At 42.4% G+C, this 19,267-nt stretch overlaps 1 protein-coding gene across 2 annotated transcripts in view; it reads left to right on the top strand.

Annotated features, from left to right (window-relative positions):
• The window catches only part of Klhl32 (kelch like family member 32), a 200,090-nt gene extending 182,905 nt beyond the window's left edge, over window positions 1-17,185 (top strand). For both annotated transcript variants that reach the window (XM_050144952.1, XM_050144953.1), the window contains 2 exons: window positions 1,566-1,660; window positions 12,418-17,185. In XM_050144952.1, the coding sequence (XP_050000909.1) occupies window positions 1,566-1,660; window positions 12,418-12,579 (257 nt within the window). In that variant the 3' untranslated portion in view covers window positions 12,580-17,185. The remainder of the gene's footprint in view (window positions 1-1,565; window positions 1,661-12,417) is intronic.
• Window positions 17,186-19,267: the final 2,082 nt, after the last annotated feature.

Below are 19,267 nucleotides of genomic sequence, written 5' to 3'. Positions count from 1 at the left end.
GATACATGGAGGAGGGAAAGGTACCAAGAGTTAATAATTATTTCCCCCTTTTTAAAATTCAGAGTCTCATGTACATCGGAACGGCTACAAAGAATTTCTGTTCCCCTCCCTCCAATCTCCCTTTGACTGAGGCTACATTTGTTTCCCAATATGTCCAATTGTATATAGTGCTGGGATTTGAACCTGATATTTCATGGATGCTGGGCGAGCACTCCATCCCCAGCCACTTCTCACTACCTGGTCCTCTTTTATCTCCTGGGAGGTCAGGAAAATGGTGGTCTTCATTATTTGTCATGACTGTATAGTGTGTCTGTGTGCAGCCTAGAGATCAGACTTGAGAGCCGCTGTGTGTATCAGAGCCTTTTTGGCTACACAGAGATGCCCTACCTGTACATCTCTGCAGAGCAATGAGAGATGTGGATTCCTCACAGAAAGGGATGGGGTGAATCACTGAGGATGCACTTACCCTGATGTCCTAGATGGGGCTGAAAACTTTGTCTTTTTTATCAGCTCCTATGGTCAGCAATGGCAGGATCCTGACAGGGCTGCATGACGTCAGGAAAATCACAGTCTCTAACTGGTGGCTTAGCCTAGCACTTGAAGACATTTAAGATGCAGAGTGGGCATCCAGTCACCTACAGACGCTGCTGGGAGGCCACACGGGAAGCCCAACCAGGGATTTTGGCTGCCTTTGTATCAAGCTTTTCTTTGGAAAATGATTTGTAGGCCTATTGCAAATCTCCCAGGCAGAGTTCTGATCTCCCAGGCAGAGTGGCATCTTAGATCCTAGATCCCTGGATCTGTGATTCGGCCTCCAACTTATTTATTACTCCAGTCAATCCCGTGCCAGCTCATCAGTAAAAAGAGACTTTCCCTCCCTGCTTGCCTGCAGGGGAGAATGTGTGCCAGTGAGTTATTCTGTCTTCTTTTTTTGAAATGGGAGGGGAATCCTTCCATCATTTTGGCGTGTCAGTATCTAGGGATTGTGTAGACTGGTCTCAGCTTGGGAGCTTTAATATAATCTTAAAACTGTTGACTATGTAAAGGAAAATGGGTCGCACTTTCATCTGTTTTGTCTGCCATTTGTCTTCATTTGAGGCGTGGGGTGCGGGCGTGCCTCTGTTATGCCTTAGGGTTACAATTGTTACTTTTTAAAGTTAAGCACTTGTCTGTATTTGTCGGCACAAGTGCTATATGGAACACAATGGATGTTTTACCTATCTCAAATATCCCCGGTTTCCACCACCACAGGCGAATGGATCACAGAATAATATGGAATTATTGGTCCTACATAGCTGGCTACTACTATCTGTAGTGCTCCATTTAGTAAGGTGCTGGTAATAGATATTTTGGCCTGGTCCTACCTAGACAGAGGACACTCTTTGAGAGGTAGTGGCTAATTCATTTTAGTTCTGGAGACAGTGAGGAATTGCTGCAAAATTCCTGTGGAGTATACAAATATGCCACAGGGGGAAATTGTATCCCTCAGTGGCAAAAGGGTTAATTAAAACATGTAAGAAATGGAATTTATTTTTTTTCTTTTTATTCAATTCTCTTTACTTTAGGCCAGAATGAATCTGGAGTTGCTGTCCATAATGGGAGAATATATTTGGTTGGTGGATATTCGATTTGGACAAATGAGCCTCTGGCTTGTATCCAGGTGAGTGGCTGGAGATCCTTTTGAAGTTCGTGCAAGTGGTTCAGCGAGGTTATGTTTAGCAATTCAGCTGCAGAAGGAGAGATTTAATGTGCAGAAAGAAGCTCAAGGTTCCTTTCTCTGTGTAGCTGCTGCAGCCTGTATCCTATATTCTGGAAATGATGCCGGCTAAATTATTGAGACCATTTAAAAAAATTAATATGGGGACAAACTTTAAAATAGCTATAAAATATACCAGAAATGGAGAACTTTTGGTAGCTTACCTCCTTTTTTAATACTTAAAAAAGAAAAGACACTTTGGCAATGGTCACTCTGTACTCCATTTTAAAGCTACCCCATCATCATGCATTTTGTACGTTTCATTTTCTTCATTTTCATAATTGTTACCTGCAGAGACATTTTTCCTTGCTGGCAGAGGTTCCTAGGAGCAGTGGCTTATGGGTAGTCTGCCAGGACAGCTTCTGCCCCAAAGAATAGCCCTAGCATTTCACGAGTGAACCAGGCAAACTTGCCCAGGCAGGATGCCAGCTGGGTCTCTCCAAGCAGAAACACGTACTTTGTTGTTATATGTAGCTCCAAGTGCTCTTTGTAATTCTTATCCGTTTTCTTTTTCACGAGTTCTCTAGCAAAATCTTGACACGCCTTAGCCCTGACTTATCTAACATATCCTTGCAACAGCTCATATTTTTTTTAACCTAATCTTTGTGGGAAGACCTTTGAAAACTATTTTTAATGGTTGCAGAATGATTCTAGCATCATCGTCATCATTATTAGTACTATTAGTATTATTCTGAGACAGGATACAGCCTCACTATACAGCCCTGGTGTGCTTAAAATGCATTATGTAGATCACGGTGGCCTCAAGCTCTAAAGATCTGCCTGTCTGGCACCAGAGTGCTGGGATTAAAGGTATGCACCACCGCACGTGGCGATTCCAACGGTTTCTTTTCCAGCCATCCCTCATAAGGACTATTCCCATGCATCTCATAAGGTTATGGTATGTGCTTGTTATAACAACTGCCCCTTGTTGTCTGCTGACGTCTGCTTGCTGGATTACGTTAGCTCTGGCCCTCCTTTACTTTCATGCCGTCCTTTCTCGTCTCTCCTTGTGGTTTGTCTCACCACAGATTTTCCTGAGCCTTACACATCTCTGTTATTCACAGAGATCAAGTACATATGGAAAATACGGTTGCCATCTTTGGTTGAACAGACCTGAGTTCTACAGTGAATAGCTAGAATTCATTTGTCTTAGCACACAGGGAATGTTCACGAAACTCAGTCATGCTTTACATAAAGTTGTATGTTGGGGGGAGATCTAAAAAAATTGTCTTATGTATTGCTAACACAATGCAAATAAATTTGAACTTAACAAAATGCAAAATGAAACCTCTCCATAGCTGGAACAATAAAACACATTGCCATGCAACTGAGTTGATATTCATAACGAGACAAAAGAACCTTAGAATGTTGTAAAAATCAAAGCAGTATTGCAAAATGTGGGGCAAATGTAGCTTAGCAAGTTAGAAAATAAATTTAAAAACAGACCCCAAATAAAAGACAATAAAGATGAGAGCGAGGTAATGACCAGGAAACTGTCCTATGTATAACATGGTAGAAAACTGTGAGAACGAAAGCCCCTGGATATAATGACAAACAAGCACCACTTTCTCCTGAGGATGTTTCTGGCACTTTGCAGTCCTTTGGGTTTTCTTCCCCACTTTTCAGAACTGAAATGACACTGGGTTGGGCGGGAGTGTTTCGCGGTGCCCCAATGTTGTGTTGCAAGTGGCTAAAACTTCTGTAGATGGTTTTTACAGTGGTTAGTTTGAATTTTTATTAAGTTGAAAAACTCATGATGTGCTTATGAGTATATGTTCACTAACATTAAAGCTCGATTACCTTTAGAATAAGAAATAAATTAAAACTCCAAGAAAAAAATAAGAAACTCTTCCAACATGTCAATTTTAGGAGAGCAGAATGTGGTCATATTTTTTTCAAGTCTGTTTTGGCAAGTTAATGTGTAAGACAGAACATTCTTAAAATGAAACAAACAAAACCACTAAATAGTGATAGAATTTGTCTTATCCCCAAATAATTTTTCCTTTTAAGTGATTCACTAACCTGTGCACTAAACTTTTTTTATTTATTTATTGGTGTGCACGAATGTTTTGCCTGCTTGTATTTGAGGGCAGAACATGCATGCAGTTCCAATAGAGACCAGAAGAGGGCATCAGATCCCCTGGGAATCAAACCTGGGTCTCCTGCAGGAGCAGCAAGCGCTCTTGCCATCAACAAGGAGCCATCTCTCTATGCCCTGTCCACTGATTCATTCATTGTTAGCAATGTCTGGTTATTCCTGTACAAACTTTTTATTCACAAAATGAAGGTGTGCAAATATATCTTAAACCACGGAGGACAGACATTCAAAAGTTTCCTCAGTATTAAGATAATACTAAACAGATTTTTAAAAAGTTTGATTAAGTGCTTGTGTTAATGGAATGAATTTTACCTTTAAGATCACATAATGAAATAGATTAGTGCATTTTTCCAAAAATCGTACAGATAATTCTGCATTTCAGTAGGCATACCGATGAACAGAATCAAGCCTCTTGGAAACTCTTATCTATCCCTGTGGCTAGCACACTGATTCTACAAAGTATTAGAAAACCTGAGGAAAAAGTTTTCTCTTTCTTTAATACTTTTTATGTTTATATGTATGTATGTATGTATGTATGTATGTATATATGTTGGAGGCACATTCACCTGCCAGCCGTGAAATACATGGGGAGGTCAGATAACAACCTGCTGAGTTGATTCTCCTTTACCGTGTGGGTTCAGGTCACCGGACTTAACAGCGAGCATGTATACCACTAAACCATCTTGTTGGTCCTGCTTTCATTTTTTCCATTGCTGTGTGTCTGTGTTGTGTGATTGTACATAAGTACGTATGTCTACATGTGTACAGACATATTTGTGTATGGGTACTCTTGCATGTGTGGTGTACGGAGACCTGTAGCTGCTTTCAGGTGTCTTCCTCTGATGGATTAGACTTTATTTAATGAGACAGGATGTGTCACTGAACTTGGCACTCCAATTAGACTATTCTAGCTAACATACCAGCTTATGGGTGGAGCCTCTCTCTGCCTCCCAAGTGCTGGAATTACAGTTGGCCACAACATCGGTCTGAATTTTACATGGGTTCTGGGGATCTGAACTTTTATCTTCATGTTTGCAGGACAAGCCCATTATTCACTGAGCCATGCCTCCAGCCCAATAAGCATTTACAAGAGCCTTTACAGTTAATAGATGTCAGCATATCACTTAGAGAGAGGTTTGTAAACAAAATCTTCACGGATAACAGCAGTTTAAAGACTTCCTTTCCCCTCCCCTTCAACCCTCTCCCATAGTCCCCATATTCCAATTTACTCAGATCTTGTCTTTGTCTACTTCCCATGTAGATTAGATCCATGTATGTCTCTCTTAGGGTCCTCATTGTTCTCTGGGATTGTAAATGGTAGGCTGGTTTTCTTTGCTTTATGTCTAAAAGCCACTTATGAGTGAGTAAATATGGTATTTGTATTTCTGGGTCTGGGTTACCTCACTCAATATGATTTTTTTCTAGATCCATCCATTGGCCTGCAAATTTCAAGATGTCATTATTTTTCTCTGCTGTGTATTACTCCATTGTGTAAATGTACCACATTTTCCTTATCCATTTTTTAGTCAAGGGGCATTTAGGTTGTTTCCAGGTTCTGGCTATGACAAACAATACTGCTATGAACATAGTTGAGCACATGTCCTTTATGGTACGATTGATCATCCTTTGAGTATATACCCAAAAGTGGTATTTCTGGGTCATAGTAAAAATTTATTTTCAAATTATGTGTATGTATGTATGTATGTATGTATGTATGTATGTATGTATGTCTCTGAGCATGTGAGTGCATGTGTTCACTGAAGTTAGAGGCATTGGATTCACCTCAATATGGAGTTAGAAATAATTCTGAGTATTGAGTGCTGGGAACTGAACTCTGGTCTTCCGAGAGTGTGTCCACTCTAAACTCTGAGCCGTCCCTCTAGCCCCCAACAACATCCTTCTACGTCATGTGTGCTGTATCCCAGCTATCGGCAACTACTTGCTGGGTATCTTTCTATGTTAACTAGGGCTCACATCTTTCTGTTGTGCTGCTGGCTGCAGATCTATTTATTTTCCTGTATTCACAGTAATGTATCAGTGGCTGGAGAGAGCAGCTAAGTGTTTAAAAGCAGGCCGCTCCCCTCGTATGACGAGTACCTGCTGGAAGAATAACCGTAGAGAAGCAAGACAGTGGAAGACCGCAGTGCTGGCCATGAGGAAATGCTGGTTAGACAGTTTAAGCCCCTAACTATAGAACATGTTAAAAATTATAGAATGTTGGTGAGAAGCATATAAGCTAAAACTATCAAAGTTTAAATTTTTGTCACAAACCACAATAGCTCATAATCCAAGATTAATTTAACCAGTAGTCTAATAGCAGGGCTGATTAGTGAAGGTCATAGTTAAATAGTTTAGAGAGTCTCTCAGTAACACCCAGAACTAGTTTTTTTTCTTCTTCTTCTTTTTTTTTTTTTCCTTTAAAAATACCAGCCAATACTCTTGTCTCGCAGACTGCTGTTCTGGCCTCCAATCCAGGTTCATTTAAGAGTCATTTGTGGGGTCAGCCGCGGGGGGTGACATACATGAGGAGCCATTTCAACCACTACCAAGTTAGCATATGCCACTCCACTCCTTGTAAACTCCGGGCAGACGGAGGAAAGCGGAGAAGCTCTTACGTTAATATTTGTCTGAATATTAAGGTTGAGAACCACTAGTAATACAATTGCCGGAAACGGATCTTGCAGAAAACAAACGCGAAGGCGCTCTTATTAATTGCGTGGGCGCGGAGGTGGTTGTCTGGCGTGGCGCCTGACTCTAATCTGGTGTGCCTGGGGTGACTAGTACATACGGGCAGCCGGGAGGGTGCAGGTGATTCGTCTGTTTCCGGATGGCTCTGCTGCTGTTCTCTTGCCGATCACTTTATTCTGGCTGCAGGATTTGCTGCCAGTCTGGCACTGCCGTTTCCCACATGTCTTCTATCTGCCAGTACAGGGGAGTGTTTTGGAGAAAATCTGCCAAAAGCTTTCTTTTTTCCTTCCCAGATTAAATACATTACATCTGCTTAACATATGCAGTCGCTGTTGGCCCAGGGAACCACACAGAAGCTCTTTGGGTGATTACCTCACTGTTATTTTGACTTCTATAAATGTATTCATTTGGGGGAAGGCACTAAGTTCTTGCTTTTCTCTGCTACATCCTTGGATTAAAATACTGGCTGGAGCTGCCATTCACAGCCAGCTCACCCCGAGAAAGCCATTTAACTTTTTGTTTTCTTCTCTGTAAATTGAAGTCAGTACTTAACCTTGTATGGTTTTGATGAGTATTTGGCAAGAAGGAACCACAAAGGGATTGAGTGATTAATCAAGAACAGTAAGGTGTTATTCAGGAGAAGGCCTGCAGAGGGAGCGCTAGAGCAAGAAGCGGAGCCAGCAATCCACTTCCGGGCTGGGCATGAAAGGGACAGAAATGGACTGATATGTTTTCCTGTTCAGCTGGTGATTGGCCATTGTAAGGGAAGTGGCTTAGAGGATATGAGGTTGTTATGGCCAAATCCGCCAAGTCCCCTCAAGGCCAACAAGGAAACAGAGTCCCACACATAAAAGCAAAGAGCCTTTATTTTAACCAATTTTGCAAACTCAGTCTCTCTGCAAGTCCAAGGTATTGGACTAACTGGAGAGCCGGAAGCTCAATTAGAATTGTGTTTTTTATAGTAGTAAAGGTGGGGGTGAGGGGTCTCTGAGGTTCAAAATCCCTGATTGTTTGACATTTGTCTAGGGGTGTCCTGGTGAGTAGTGCTGGCAGTTGGAATGTTAGGCATTTCCTTTGAATGGTCTGCTCTTGGGTGGTGGTCAGGTCATCTCAGCTTGTGGTTCTTTCTGCTACCAGGTATTTGCTTCAGTGTAAGCTACTGAGACTCAGGCCTCTTATTAAATTTATCGAGGACCCAGTTCTACTCTGGCAGGTGATAATGGTTGGAAGTCAAGAACTTCCTTGGGGTGACATGCCCAGACTTAGCTTATCATGGCTGGCCCCCACAAGGTGACCAGTGCATTTCTGGTAGCCAGCTATTTCTGGGGATCCATCGGTCAGGGAGCACTAGAATCTAAACCAATTGTTTTACTTCATGGGTTGCCATTGTTTAATCCAAATGGTAGCGCTTGAGAGAACCACATGACTGTAGTTATTAACATTGCTGAGACTGGCAGAAAGGGAAGCCCAGTTGTTGCTCTTGTGACTTGGTGCTATACCAGGGCCTCACTGAGCAGAGATAGGCCCTTGAAGCAGTTTTTGATAACAGAAACTGGAGGATGCTGTTGACATGTCTTCTCATCAAAGGGTGTCCTTGATAAAGGAGTTCAGTTACTTGGATACAAAATAGGCTAGGAAACTAAGGAGGCGGGGCCTAAAGACTACCAGGAAGAGGAAGGAGTTAGCCAGGGCAGCCAGCTTCCCAGAGAGTTGGAATGTCAGCAGAGTTCAGATAGATGCTCAGGCTCAGGGGAATGGGGGAAGACAGTTTGGCTGCATCTCAGACCACTCTAGACTGGTTCATATAGAAGTAGCACATTCTTCCTAGAGGAAGAGGCCCCTCCTTTCTTGGCAATAAGAAAGCTCAGAACTCAGCAGTTTTAGAGAACACCTACCAATAAGTCTATTTGGGTTAAGATGGTTGTAATTGTTGTGTGATACTCTTCCCGAGGAGATGTAAGCAAATGTCTACTTACCCCATAGGGAACTAAAGACAGACCAAAGTCACACTTGGTGAACCAATGAGTTTTACTTGGGTTACTCACAGGAATGCGGGTGAGGGATTACTTAGAGCAGAAACGACTCAGACAACTGCATCACCCAGCATGGATAACAGCTTTCAAAGGCTGGGAACCTGGAGCTCACTTCCCAGCCTTCAGGCACATCAACAGCTTGGATGGTGTCCTTTCCTAGTGCCTCTGAAGCTCTGCAGCTCTTTCAGGCAGGTTTCTGTCTCTTTATTCCAGGCTGCTGTGCCTGAGTCTATCCTACACAGCTCTGCTTGTGTGAGCTTCTGTGAATCTTGGCTTGACCGAGAGGGACTCTAAGCAGTCTTTATTGTTTCTGTACTTTTGGGGAAGGAGAGGACTAATGAACCAATCAGGTCAGTTTCAGGGACTTCCTGGAGCCATTTGGAGTTGTTGACTTCCTGTTTTTAGGAGCTTCCCTTGAGGATGGAAGTGTTTCATCTCTAGGACATCCCATTGTTTTACCTCCATGTAGACATCCTGTCCTCAAATACTTTACTTCCCCTTTACATCCTATGCCTTAAGAAGTTTCCCTCCAAGATGGAAGGCTTTAACCCTGAAGGAAACTCCTAGGCAACAGGTGGATTTTCATCTAGGCTATTTGAAACCCTTAAAAAACTGTTGGAAGCCAGTGGTGATGCATGCCTTTAATCCCAGTACTCGGGAGGCAGAGCTTGGTGAGTTCGAGACCAGCCTGGTCTACAAGAGCTAGTTCCAGGGTAGGCTCTAAAGCTACAAATGAACACTGTCTCGGGGGATTTTTTTTTTTTAAAGAATAAAGTAAATAATAATAAAAAGAGCAGTTGGAAACAGACCAGAGGAGGGCATGCCAGCTATGTCTATATGGATGGCAGAAAAAAATATCCAAGCCTTCAAAGGAGAGGGAGTAAGCAAGGGGCTCCCTTAGGATGTGCAGTTGAAACCAACAAGGGCATTGAAGCAAAAAGGATAACAATCATGGTTTGGTTATTGGGAAGGAATTCATATTTTCATATGATCAACTGTCTGAGACACAGAACTAAGTTGATATTGCAGGGTGGGGTTAGGGGAGGAGTTGAGATAGAAGAGGTGTAAGAAGGTGTTTTATTTTGTCAATGACATAAGCTAGAGTTATCTGAGAAAAGGGAACCTTCATTGAGAAAATGCCTCCCTAAGACTGGCCTGTAAAGAAGCCTCTTGGGCATTTTCTTAATTAGTGATTGATGTGGGAGGACCCAGGCCATTCTGCGTGGTGCTAGTAATCCTGAGACAAAAAAGAAAGTGGGCTGAGCAAGCCACAGGAGCAGGCAAGCCAGCAAGCAGCATCCCTCCATGACTTCTGCTTCATTCCTGCCTCCAGGTCCTGGCCTAGTCTCTCTCCATGATGGAGTGTGGTCTAAGAGTTCTGAGCTGAAATCAACCCCCTTTTCCCCCAGATTGCTTTTGGCAATGCTGTTTGTCACAGCAATAGAAGCCCTAAGACAGAGATGGGTACCAGGTGCAGGGAATATTGTCTTGACAGACCTGACCATGTATTTTCAGGAGAAATGTGGTATTTGAACTTTGGGCTGGAAAAGGCATTGACTATTCAGAGCGTCAGGATCTGTTGTGGGAGCTAAGAAGATAAACCTGAGAGCAGTATAGAAGATGGAGGCCTGACTTGCGAAGTTTCAGAGGGATGTTTGAGAGTCCCTAAGGACCCTAACAAGTCATTAGATGTTTTAAACTAAGAAGCCATGGTTCTGGGCAGTTGGGTCTGAAGATTACCAAAAGACCAGAACTAGGAAAGTGAATCTTTGCTTTGGGGGACAACTGATCCTGGTTAGCTGGAGCTGAGGAACTGATGCTCATTAAAGGGGAGACCAGCATCAGCACCACCAAGGTGAAATCTGAGAAGCTGTGGTCCAGAGAGGGGAGCAGGAAGGCTCCATCTCACAGTGGCAGCTGAACCTGGTAATGTATAGAAGTTTCTCAGGTGGTACCGGTTTTAAAGGCATAAAGGGGTCGTTGAGAGCTGCTCAAGTTTTGCCTGTGTGGGAAGAGGATAGGACATCGGTGAAGGTACAGCCTCAGTTGCATAAGAAACCCCAGGACCGGAGAGGTAAGGGACAGATGGGGAGACCTGTCACCATGTGGCAGAGTCAGAGTCCCTGTAGAGAGCACAGAAGAGGCTACTGGTGAAGGCACAGCCCAGTTACAGTGGAGATCCCAGCGTTTTGGAGACGTATTATGGGATGACTGCAAAGGACAGTAGCAGCTGTAGGGTGGATCCAGCCGGAGACTGAGACAAGCTGTGTGTGCTGCAGATACCAGAGCTGGAGAGACAGAGACAGCCCAGAAGATTTCGAGGCCTAGATGTCAGGCAGTAAGCTGTTGACACTGCTGTCCTTTGATCCTGCTGTGATTGGGATGTGACTGTGCCCTGGTTCTCCCCTCTTGGAGTACAAAAGCGGTCAACTTGTGGCTTTCTTTTACAGGAGCCCAGTTTAGAAGCGTTGGATATTTTAAAGAGACTTTGAACTGTTGAGATTTTAGGTGTTTTTTTTTTTTTTTTTCATTGTTTGCTTGTTGGTTTTTATTTTGTTTTGTTTTAAAAGACTGAACTATTTTTTATTCATTTCTTTAATTTTACATCCTGGCCACAACCTCCACTGCCATACTCCATTTCCAGTCTCTCTCCCCCATTTCCCACCCCTTATCCCAATCCCCTCCTCTTCCATCTCCACTCAAGAAAGGGCCTGAGTGTCAGTAAACTATGAGTATCAGTAAAACATGGCCTATCAAGTTGCAGTAAGACTGAGTATCTACCTTCCCTTGTATTAAAGCTGAACAAAGTGGCCAGTATGAGAAGTAGGGTTCCAAATGTCAGTAAAAGATTCCGAGACAGCCCATGTTCCCACTGTTAGGAATCCCACAAGTGGACCAAGCTACATGACTATAACATATCTGCAGAGTGCCGGCTCACTCTCTGTGAGCCCCTGTGAGCGCAGGTTAGTTGATTGCGTGAGCCTTCCCATGGTGTCCTTGACCCCTCTGGCTCTCACACTCCTTTCCCTTCCTCCTCTACAGTTTTCCTGAGCTCTATCTAATGTTTGGCTGTGGGTTTCTTCACCTCCTTCTATCAGTGGTTGGATGACGCTTCCCTGATAACTGGGCCAGGCACCAGTCTGGTCACAGGAGAGAGCAAATGCAGGCTCCTTATCCACTGTTGCTAGGAGTCAAAGCTAGGGTCCTCCCCATAGACTCCTGCACCAGGCTTCAGCCTGACCCTGAAATGCTCCTCCTCCAGCAGTCTCCTCAGCACTCCTGCCTCCATGCCCCAGCCAATCCGATGGCTCATGTTCCCTTCCCAACCCGCCCTCAGTCTGCTCACAATATCTCCTCTGCGTCCTCTTCCCAGGGAGACCTGGTGTCCACCCATAAACTCTCTTTGTTAACTAGAGAATGAACTTTTAAAGTGTTTGAATTTTTAAAGACCACAGGACTCTAAGTTTGTGTTTCATATTTAGATATTGGTATTAAGATGAGATCTTGTGGATGAATGAAAAAGTATTTCAGTTGAATAATAATATGTTCATATGTCAAGTCGAAAAGGGGCCACTTGTTCTGTTTTGCTTTTTATTTTTCCTGTCAGCTTGACATACGCTAATGCCATCTTAGATGAAGAAACCCAGTGAGAAAACATCTCCGTAAGATTGGTCAGGACTGGCAGTCCTATGTGGCACATTGGTGAGGATTGCCTTGGTCATCATATCTTATCACAGCTGCAGAAAAGTAACCAATGTACACAGTGGGAACATGGTAACGCCTCGGGTGCTCTCTTCCATGCATAGGCAGTCCTGAGTAATTAATCCCTCCCTACTGTGCAGGTACTGGATGTCAGCAGAGAAGGCAAAGAAGAGGTGTTCTATGGACCTACACTTCCCTTTGCTTCGAATGGCATAGCAGCATGCTTCCTTCCCGCTCCGTATTTCACGTGCCCCAACCTTCAGACCCTGCAGGTGCCTCATCACAGAATCGGCACTGTCTGAGAAGCCAGCACTGTTAGACAGCATCAGGAGCCCGAAGGAGAGCTTGACATCTGGATACAGGCCACGAACATCCTCAGTGTTCCATGCTTCCCTGTCATGTTTTACAGGTCTAAAATTGTCTAAATACTAGCAAAAAAAGAAAAAAAAAGAGCAATTTTCTAAAACATATTGCGAGAATTCCGTCACTTCTTTTCCATGTATGTTAACACACGTATGTATAACTTTTTGTTGTGGTGCACCTTAATGCTGTCCGATGGGCACATTACTGTTTCATGGATCTTTAAGACATTCCTCTTACCCTGTTCTTATCAGCGCCATCCAGTGTCACGTGACACTGTTAGTAAGGCATCTTTCACAGTGGCATTGGTTGTCTCCTAATCTTCTGCACTGCTGCCCTTGACTGCTTAAACATCAGAGCATCCGTCAGTTTTTAAAGCATTGTCACATTCTGCAGCTCTGCTCAGGAGAGGCTAGCAGTGCGATGTCGTAAGCAGCACTAAGGGCCATGTGTTACTCAAGGTGATAGGAGAAGCCGACTTGGAAAAGGCAGATTTCCAGCCCTGCTTACTCTGCCCTTGTGTGGGAACTTTACAGCCTCAAAAAATGGTAACTGTTCATCTCCACGTTAACTGAAAAGAATGCTGTGAGAATCAGGCAAATGCTCAGAACTTTGCCTAAGAAGAAAAGTTACTCAAATTCTAAAGTGTTTTACTGTCTTTTAGAACCTTGTTAACTGAACCACGTCCGGTGTGATAAACGAGTCTAAGAATATCAGGAAGACACTGTACCTATCCTAACTAGGAACACCAAAGATCCCTAAGCTTGTACAAATTCTTGCCAGAAAGAATTCTCTTAAATGCCTCATCTTAAAAAACAAAAATTAGCTGTACTAGCCATGATACCACAGGAGGCTGTGACATAAATCTGAACTGAGAGTGGGCAGTTCTAATGGACATTTTCCAAGTTACTAAAGGCTATGCCAATCCTGAGTGCTTCTGGGATTCCCCACCACTGCCAATACATTTTTTATTACTACCACTTTTAATGATGCAAAGTTCTTTTTTTAGTTTAGAATTTTGGGTTCGCTTTATCTACAACCAAAATAAATCATCTTAATAATAACATTTTAACATAAACTCAACATGTTTGTTTTCCTAATCTTGCCAAGACTTGACGTCATTTTTATTAAACGGCTGCTTTCCCACTGCCACTCGGTCATTCCAGCAGTGCCTGCGTCACAGAAACTTTTAACTGTGGAACCACTTTTGTTTTTAATCTTCATAAGTAAATGAAAAAATAACCCTTTTCTGTTTGTGTAGGGTGGCTTCAATAGGCTATGTAACTATGCTGGCCCCCCAACTCCTGATCCTCGCAGATAAAACAACGTGTTTGTCTTAGCAATCTCACTAACTCTAAGCACTGTGTAAGGACACCTAACACATGGTTCTTGAGAGTAAAAATGATCTAGTTACTGGGTTACAGGACAGGAAGAAAGGTAACAAACTCGAGTCAGACAGAGCAGCGACAGCTGGTGTGGACAGACGCTGCAAGCACTTAAAAAGCTTCCTCAGAGCCTTCAGAAATAAACTTAAGACATTCTGTCAGTCTCGAAAATGCATTCCTGCCCTGCTGAATTCTTACAATACAGGCATAGATAGCAGGTGTTTCAGACTTACTGATGTCTCTAAAACCATTAAATACATAATGCTATAGTAAACAAACAAATAAATGAACAAATAGTTATATTCCCAGGTCCTATACCCTGAATGAAAGGAAATGGCTTCAAAATAAGCTTGCCTGAATGACAACCTTAGACATTCTGGATTCATTTCTAAGCATTCATTTAAGTCAGTATAAACTACCAGTTAGTTTCTCCTTGATTGTGTTCATTCTTGCCGAGTATGGACATATTCTTCACATCTCTAATCAAAGAAGAGCATCAAAACTATCACACGCCTTTACTACAAAAAAAGAAGATCCATAGTGCACAGTTAGATCCCTTCCCCCAAATCGTCTGCAATGAGGAAAACAATCTATGGACTTATAGTTGACGTATATTATAAACAAACCCCATTTGGAATACTGTTATATAGCTATCTACTATTCAAGTGTAGTATCCATTAGTGATTTGTCTTCTATTTTCAGTCCTCAGCATTAAAGACTGGATTTTGTTTTCCCTATGGGACCAAAAGACTTTGAAGCACCTAAATATCACTTGAGGATTCTACTTTAAAACATAAACTGAGTTTCCACAATAATTCTGTTGTGAAAGGCAAAGCTGGCAAAGACATGACTCTCCACCTACAATGTAAGATGCAATAAACCCCCTAATCTTTAAAAATAAGATAGCAACGACATCACAATTGCGGCACCTTTTGTACCGTCTTGTTTTCTTCACAACTAAGTACATGAGGAGCATCCCCTTTACCTACCGCAGAAGTGGGAACCTTCAATTGTTTCCCCACGAATTATAAATGCAATAGGAATGAAAGATACTGTTTCTCTAAGTAACATGGCTCCTCTTTTATTTTCATTAGATAATCAGCGACACACTGCAGGTCAAATGCACACATTAAAATTGATATGCCTATCTTTCATCTTTATTATATGCAAACAACCTATAACTACACATAAAACAATATCTATAACATGTAACAAACTGGGTAACTGTCGGCACAACAATGTTCTAAGTAAGGATGGGGATAAAGCCTGGTTGGTAGAGTGCTCACCTCACCTGCCTGAACCTAGGGCTCCTCTGTGGGAGCTCATGCTTGTAATCCCAGTTTGCTTGGGAAGTGGAGGTCAGAGGATCCGAATTCAAGGTCACTCTTGGCTACCAAGAATTTTCAAAGAAGCCAGCCTGAAACAGAGACACTGACCCTGTCTTTCACAAATAAACACATAAGTAAAATAATAAAATCGGTCAATTAGAATCGTATGGTACTGAATCAGGTAAGTTCACCATACAGAAGATCCCAGTGAAAACACAACTCTTGTATTTAGAAAGAAGATCCTATTTTGCTAGACTCCTAGACTTATTGTCTTAACTAAATAAAGCACACCGTTTTTACTGACATTTTACACTCTTGCTTGTCTAGGCAATACATTTGACTCTAAGAAGGGTAGGCATTTGGTGTTGCTCAGTGCAGGAAAGAAGATGTAGGACGTAGAAAGAACAAATTTCCTTGAGGGTTTCCCCAAAGTGCAGAAAGATACCAATTTTTATATAAAATATGAACTGCCAAAGATCCTGTGGAAACTGTGTGATTATTCTGATGATGGACACCTATCACTCCCTCGCTCAAGCACTTGGTGGGAGGCTAAGGCAGAAGGATTATACATTTAAGGCTGGCCTGGGATAAACAGCAAGACACTCAAAAAAGAACAGAAATGTAAACAAAACCTAGTAAGAGAGAGAGAAAAAAAATGTTGAGAACACATGGAAATAAGCCCATATATTATTTAGAAACAAAGTATCTTATAACTGAGGAAGAACACGGTAGAGGTGTTTATCACCAAGTTTGAAGGCCTGCGTCAGATTCTTCAGACCAACATGGTGGGAGAAGAGAACTGATTTTTCCAAGTTGTCCTCTGACCTAATGTATGTGCGCACACACACATATACAAAAACAGGTGGGTAAAGGAAAACATTATTTTAAAAAGTGAAGTCAGTGTGGAGCACATACCTACATTCCTGCCACTGGGGTGCCTAAGGCAAGGATTTTGAGTTTGAGTGTGGCTAGCCTGAGCTACACGGCGAGCCAGAATTCATACACTGAGCCCCTATATCAACAAAACAAAATCACCAAGCAAAGAAAACAAACCACTAAACCAAACATACCAAACCTGAGGAAAAGTCTGATAGAGGCTACAGGATAATATACATCCATCAGTCCAAGACATAATAAAAATACTTTCTTAAATAAATGCTGAGATAGAAAAGCAAGTCAAATGCAGTCATCCATCACTTAATGGCTGGGATGTACTCTGAGAAATGCATCCTTAGGCAAAATCATTGTACTAGCACAATAGGTGGTAGTCAATCATTTGTGGCCTCTGGACGCTATCCAGATATGTGGTGCTGGTGTAATAAGGCTTACTGTTTTACAATAAAGTTTTTCTGAGTACTTTTATATAGTAGGCGTACAATCTAAAACAAAGAGGGGTAATAAGTACACAAAGCACCAAGTCATCTATCATGAAGTCTTATGTACTGTACATAGTTATACGTGCTGTATATAGTTCTGTGTCTGGCAGGGTGATGGGCTCACCTGTCCCAGCGTCACTACTTGTGTTGACTATATTACACTGTGATGTTACAATGGCAATGAACCTAGGTGGTAGGGACGTTGGCGATCTGCCATAATCTCATGGGATTACCTTGGTATGTGAGTCCTATCACTGAAACATCATGTACCACATGATTTTACTTAAGAGAAAAATGATATATAGACATTTAAAATTATGAAATCTTTCTAGTGCAAATGAACTTAGTACTCATTGAGTTTTGCAGATCATCCTTCAAATTTCTCTTACCTATCTAGTTAGATGCTAATTAAATTGAAGTTTGAATCAAAACCAAATCTTAATGTCTAATAAAACGTTTTCATCACTCTGTTGCCCTCCGCTCATCTTTTATACCCATTCCATCTGGTGATTTATAGGTATCTGACTGGAATGCTCACATGCCCAATACATACATTTTTCTTCCTTTTTGACTGCTTTAAGTTTCTATAGAAATGAAATTTATTAATTTTCAGCCTTTATGAAAAAGAATGATACACCGTGCTGGCCAGCTGAATGAACCTGAGTGCAGAATGAACAGTGTTCAGAGAAAGTGAGTTTCATGGCTGTCTGAAATTCTTTTTTTACTGCTGTGATGTACACCATGACCAAAAAACTGGGGAGGGAAAGGGCTGCTTTCAGCTTATAGTGGCAGTCCGTTATTAAGGGCAGGGCAGGAGCTCAAGGCAGGAGGGAACTAAAGCAGAGGACATGGAGGAACACTGCTTACAGGCTGGCTCATCTTGCTTTCTTCTACTACCATGAGCCACCTACTAAGAAGTGGCATGGTTCTCAGTGGACTGGACCTTCCTCTATCAGTCTGTTACCAAAGAGTGCATGACAAACCTGCATACAAGCAATCTGGGGGAGACATTTACTCAACTGAGTTTACTCTTCCCAGATAACTCTTGTTTTAAGTTCACGGTAAGCCAATCAGGACACTGGCGATTGTGAATAGGGCAGCAGAGAACATGACTGAGCAACTATCTCTGAAGTAGAACACAGAGTTCTTTGGGTGTATGCCCAGGGGCGGGATAGCTGTGTCTTTTTTTTTTTTTTTTTTTGTTTTTTCGATACAGGGTTTCTTTGTGGCTTTGGAGCCTCCTGGCACTAGCTCTATAGACCAGGCTGGTCTCGAACTCACAGAGATCCGCCTGCCTCTGCCTCCCGAGTGCTGGGATTAAAGGCATGCGCCACCATCGCCCGGCTAGCTGTGTCTTAAGATAGTCCTACTTTCAGTGTTTTAAGGTCTACTGATTCCCACTGTGGACTCCATCAGTTTGCACTCTGTAGTGGTTTGAAAGAAAATGGCCCTCATAGGCCCATAGGAGTGACACTCTTAGATGTGGCCTTGTTGTAGATATAGCCTTGTTGTAGAAGTGTGTCACTGGGAGTGGCCTTTGAGGTTTCAAATGCTTAAGCCAGGCCCAATGGCTCACTCTCTGCTGCTGGCTGATTTAGTTGTGGAACTCTCAGCTACCTTTCCAGCACCAAATCTACCTGCATAAAGCCATCTTCCCACCATGACAGTGGACTAAACCTCTGAACTGTAAGCCAGCCCCAATTAAATTTCTCCTCACAGAGTTGCTGTGGTTCATAGCAACAGAAACCCTAAGACATACTCTAATAGTGAATAAGTCTTCCCCATTCTTCACACCCTAGCCAACATTTGCCTTCCAGAAATATGCCATTCAAACTGGGGTAAGATGTTTTAACTTTCATTCCCCTGATTGCAAAGAATGTTGTATACTTTGTCTATTTGTTGTTGTTGTTACAAGCAGAGTCTGCCCTTGGGTTTCCTGGCTGCCCAGACCCAAATAATCATACAGAAACTATATTAATTACAACACTGTTTGACCAATAGCATAGGTGTATTTCTAGCTAGCTCTTACATATTAAATTAATCTGTGTTTTGCCACAAGGCTGTGGCTTACCAGTAAGGGTCTGGGTCCTTCTCCTTCATTGCATCTCTTTGACTTCGCCTACTCTCTCATTATCTCTGTTTGGATTTCCTGTCTGGCTTTACTTTGGTATGCCACTGACCCAAACAGTTTTATTCATCAACCAACAGAAGTAACACTTTATACAGAAGGACATTTCACATTATTTTTTCTTTCTTTTTTCTTTTTGTTTTTCGAGACACAATTTCTCTGTGTAGCTTTGGAGCCTGTACTGGAAATCGCTTTGTAGACCAGGCTGGCCTTGAACTCACAGAAATCCAGCTAACTCTGCCTCCTGAGTGCTAGGATTAAAGGTATGTGCTACAACCACCCAGCCCAGATGTTGTATACTTTTAAAACTATGTCTCAACCATTTTATACACACACACACACACACACTTGTGTTTCCTACATGTGGTGTGTAGGTACCTGCAGAGGCCAAAAGAGGGTATCAGATTTACTGA

The sequence above is a fragment of the Alexandromys fortis genome, unplaced genomic scaffold (assembly GCF_014885135.2).
Source record: "Alexandromys fortis isolate MF-2015 unplaced genomic scaffold, M_Fortis_MF-2015_v1.1 scaffold_2_1_26212458, whole genome shotgun sequence".
Taxonomy (NCBI): Eukaryota; Metazoa; Chordata; class Mammalia; order Rodentia; family Cricetidae; genus Alexandromys; species Alexandromys fortis.
This window is presented reverse-complemented; position numbering and strand designations above follow the sequence as displayed.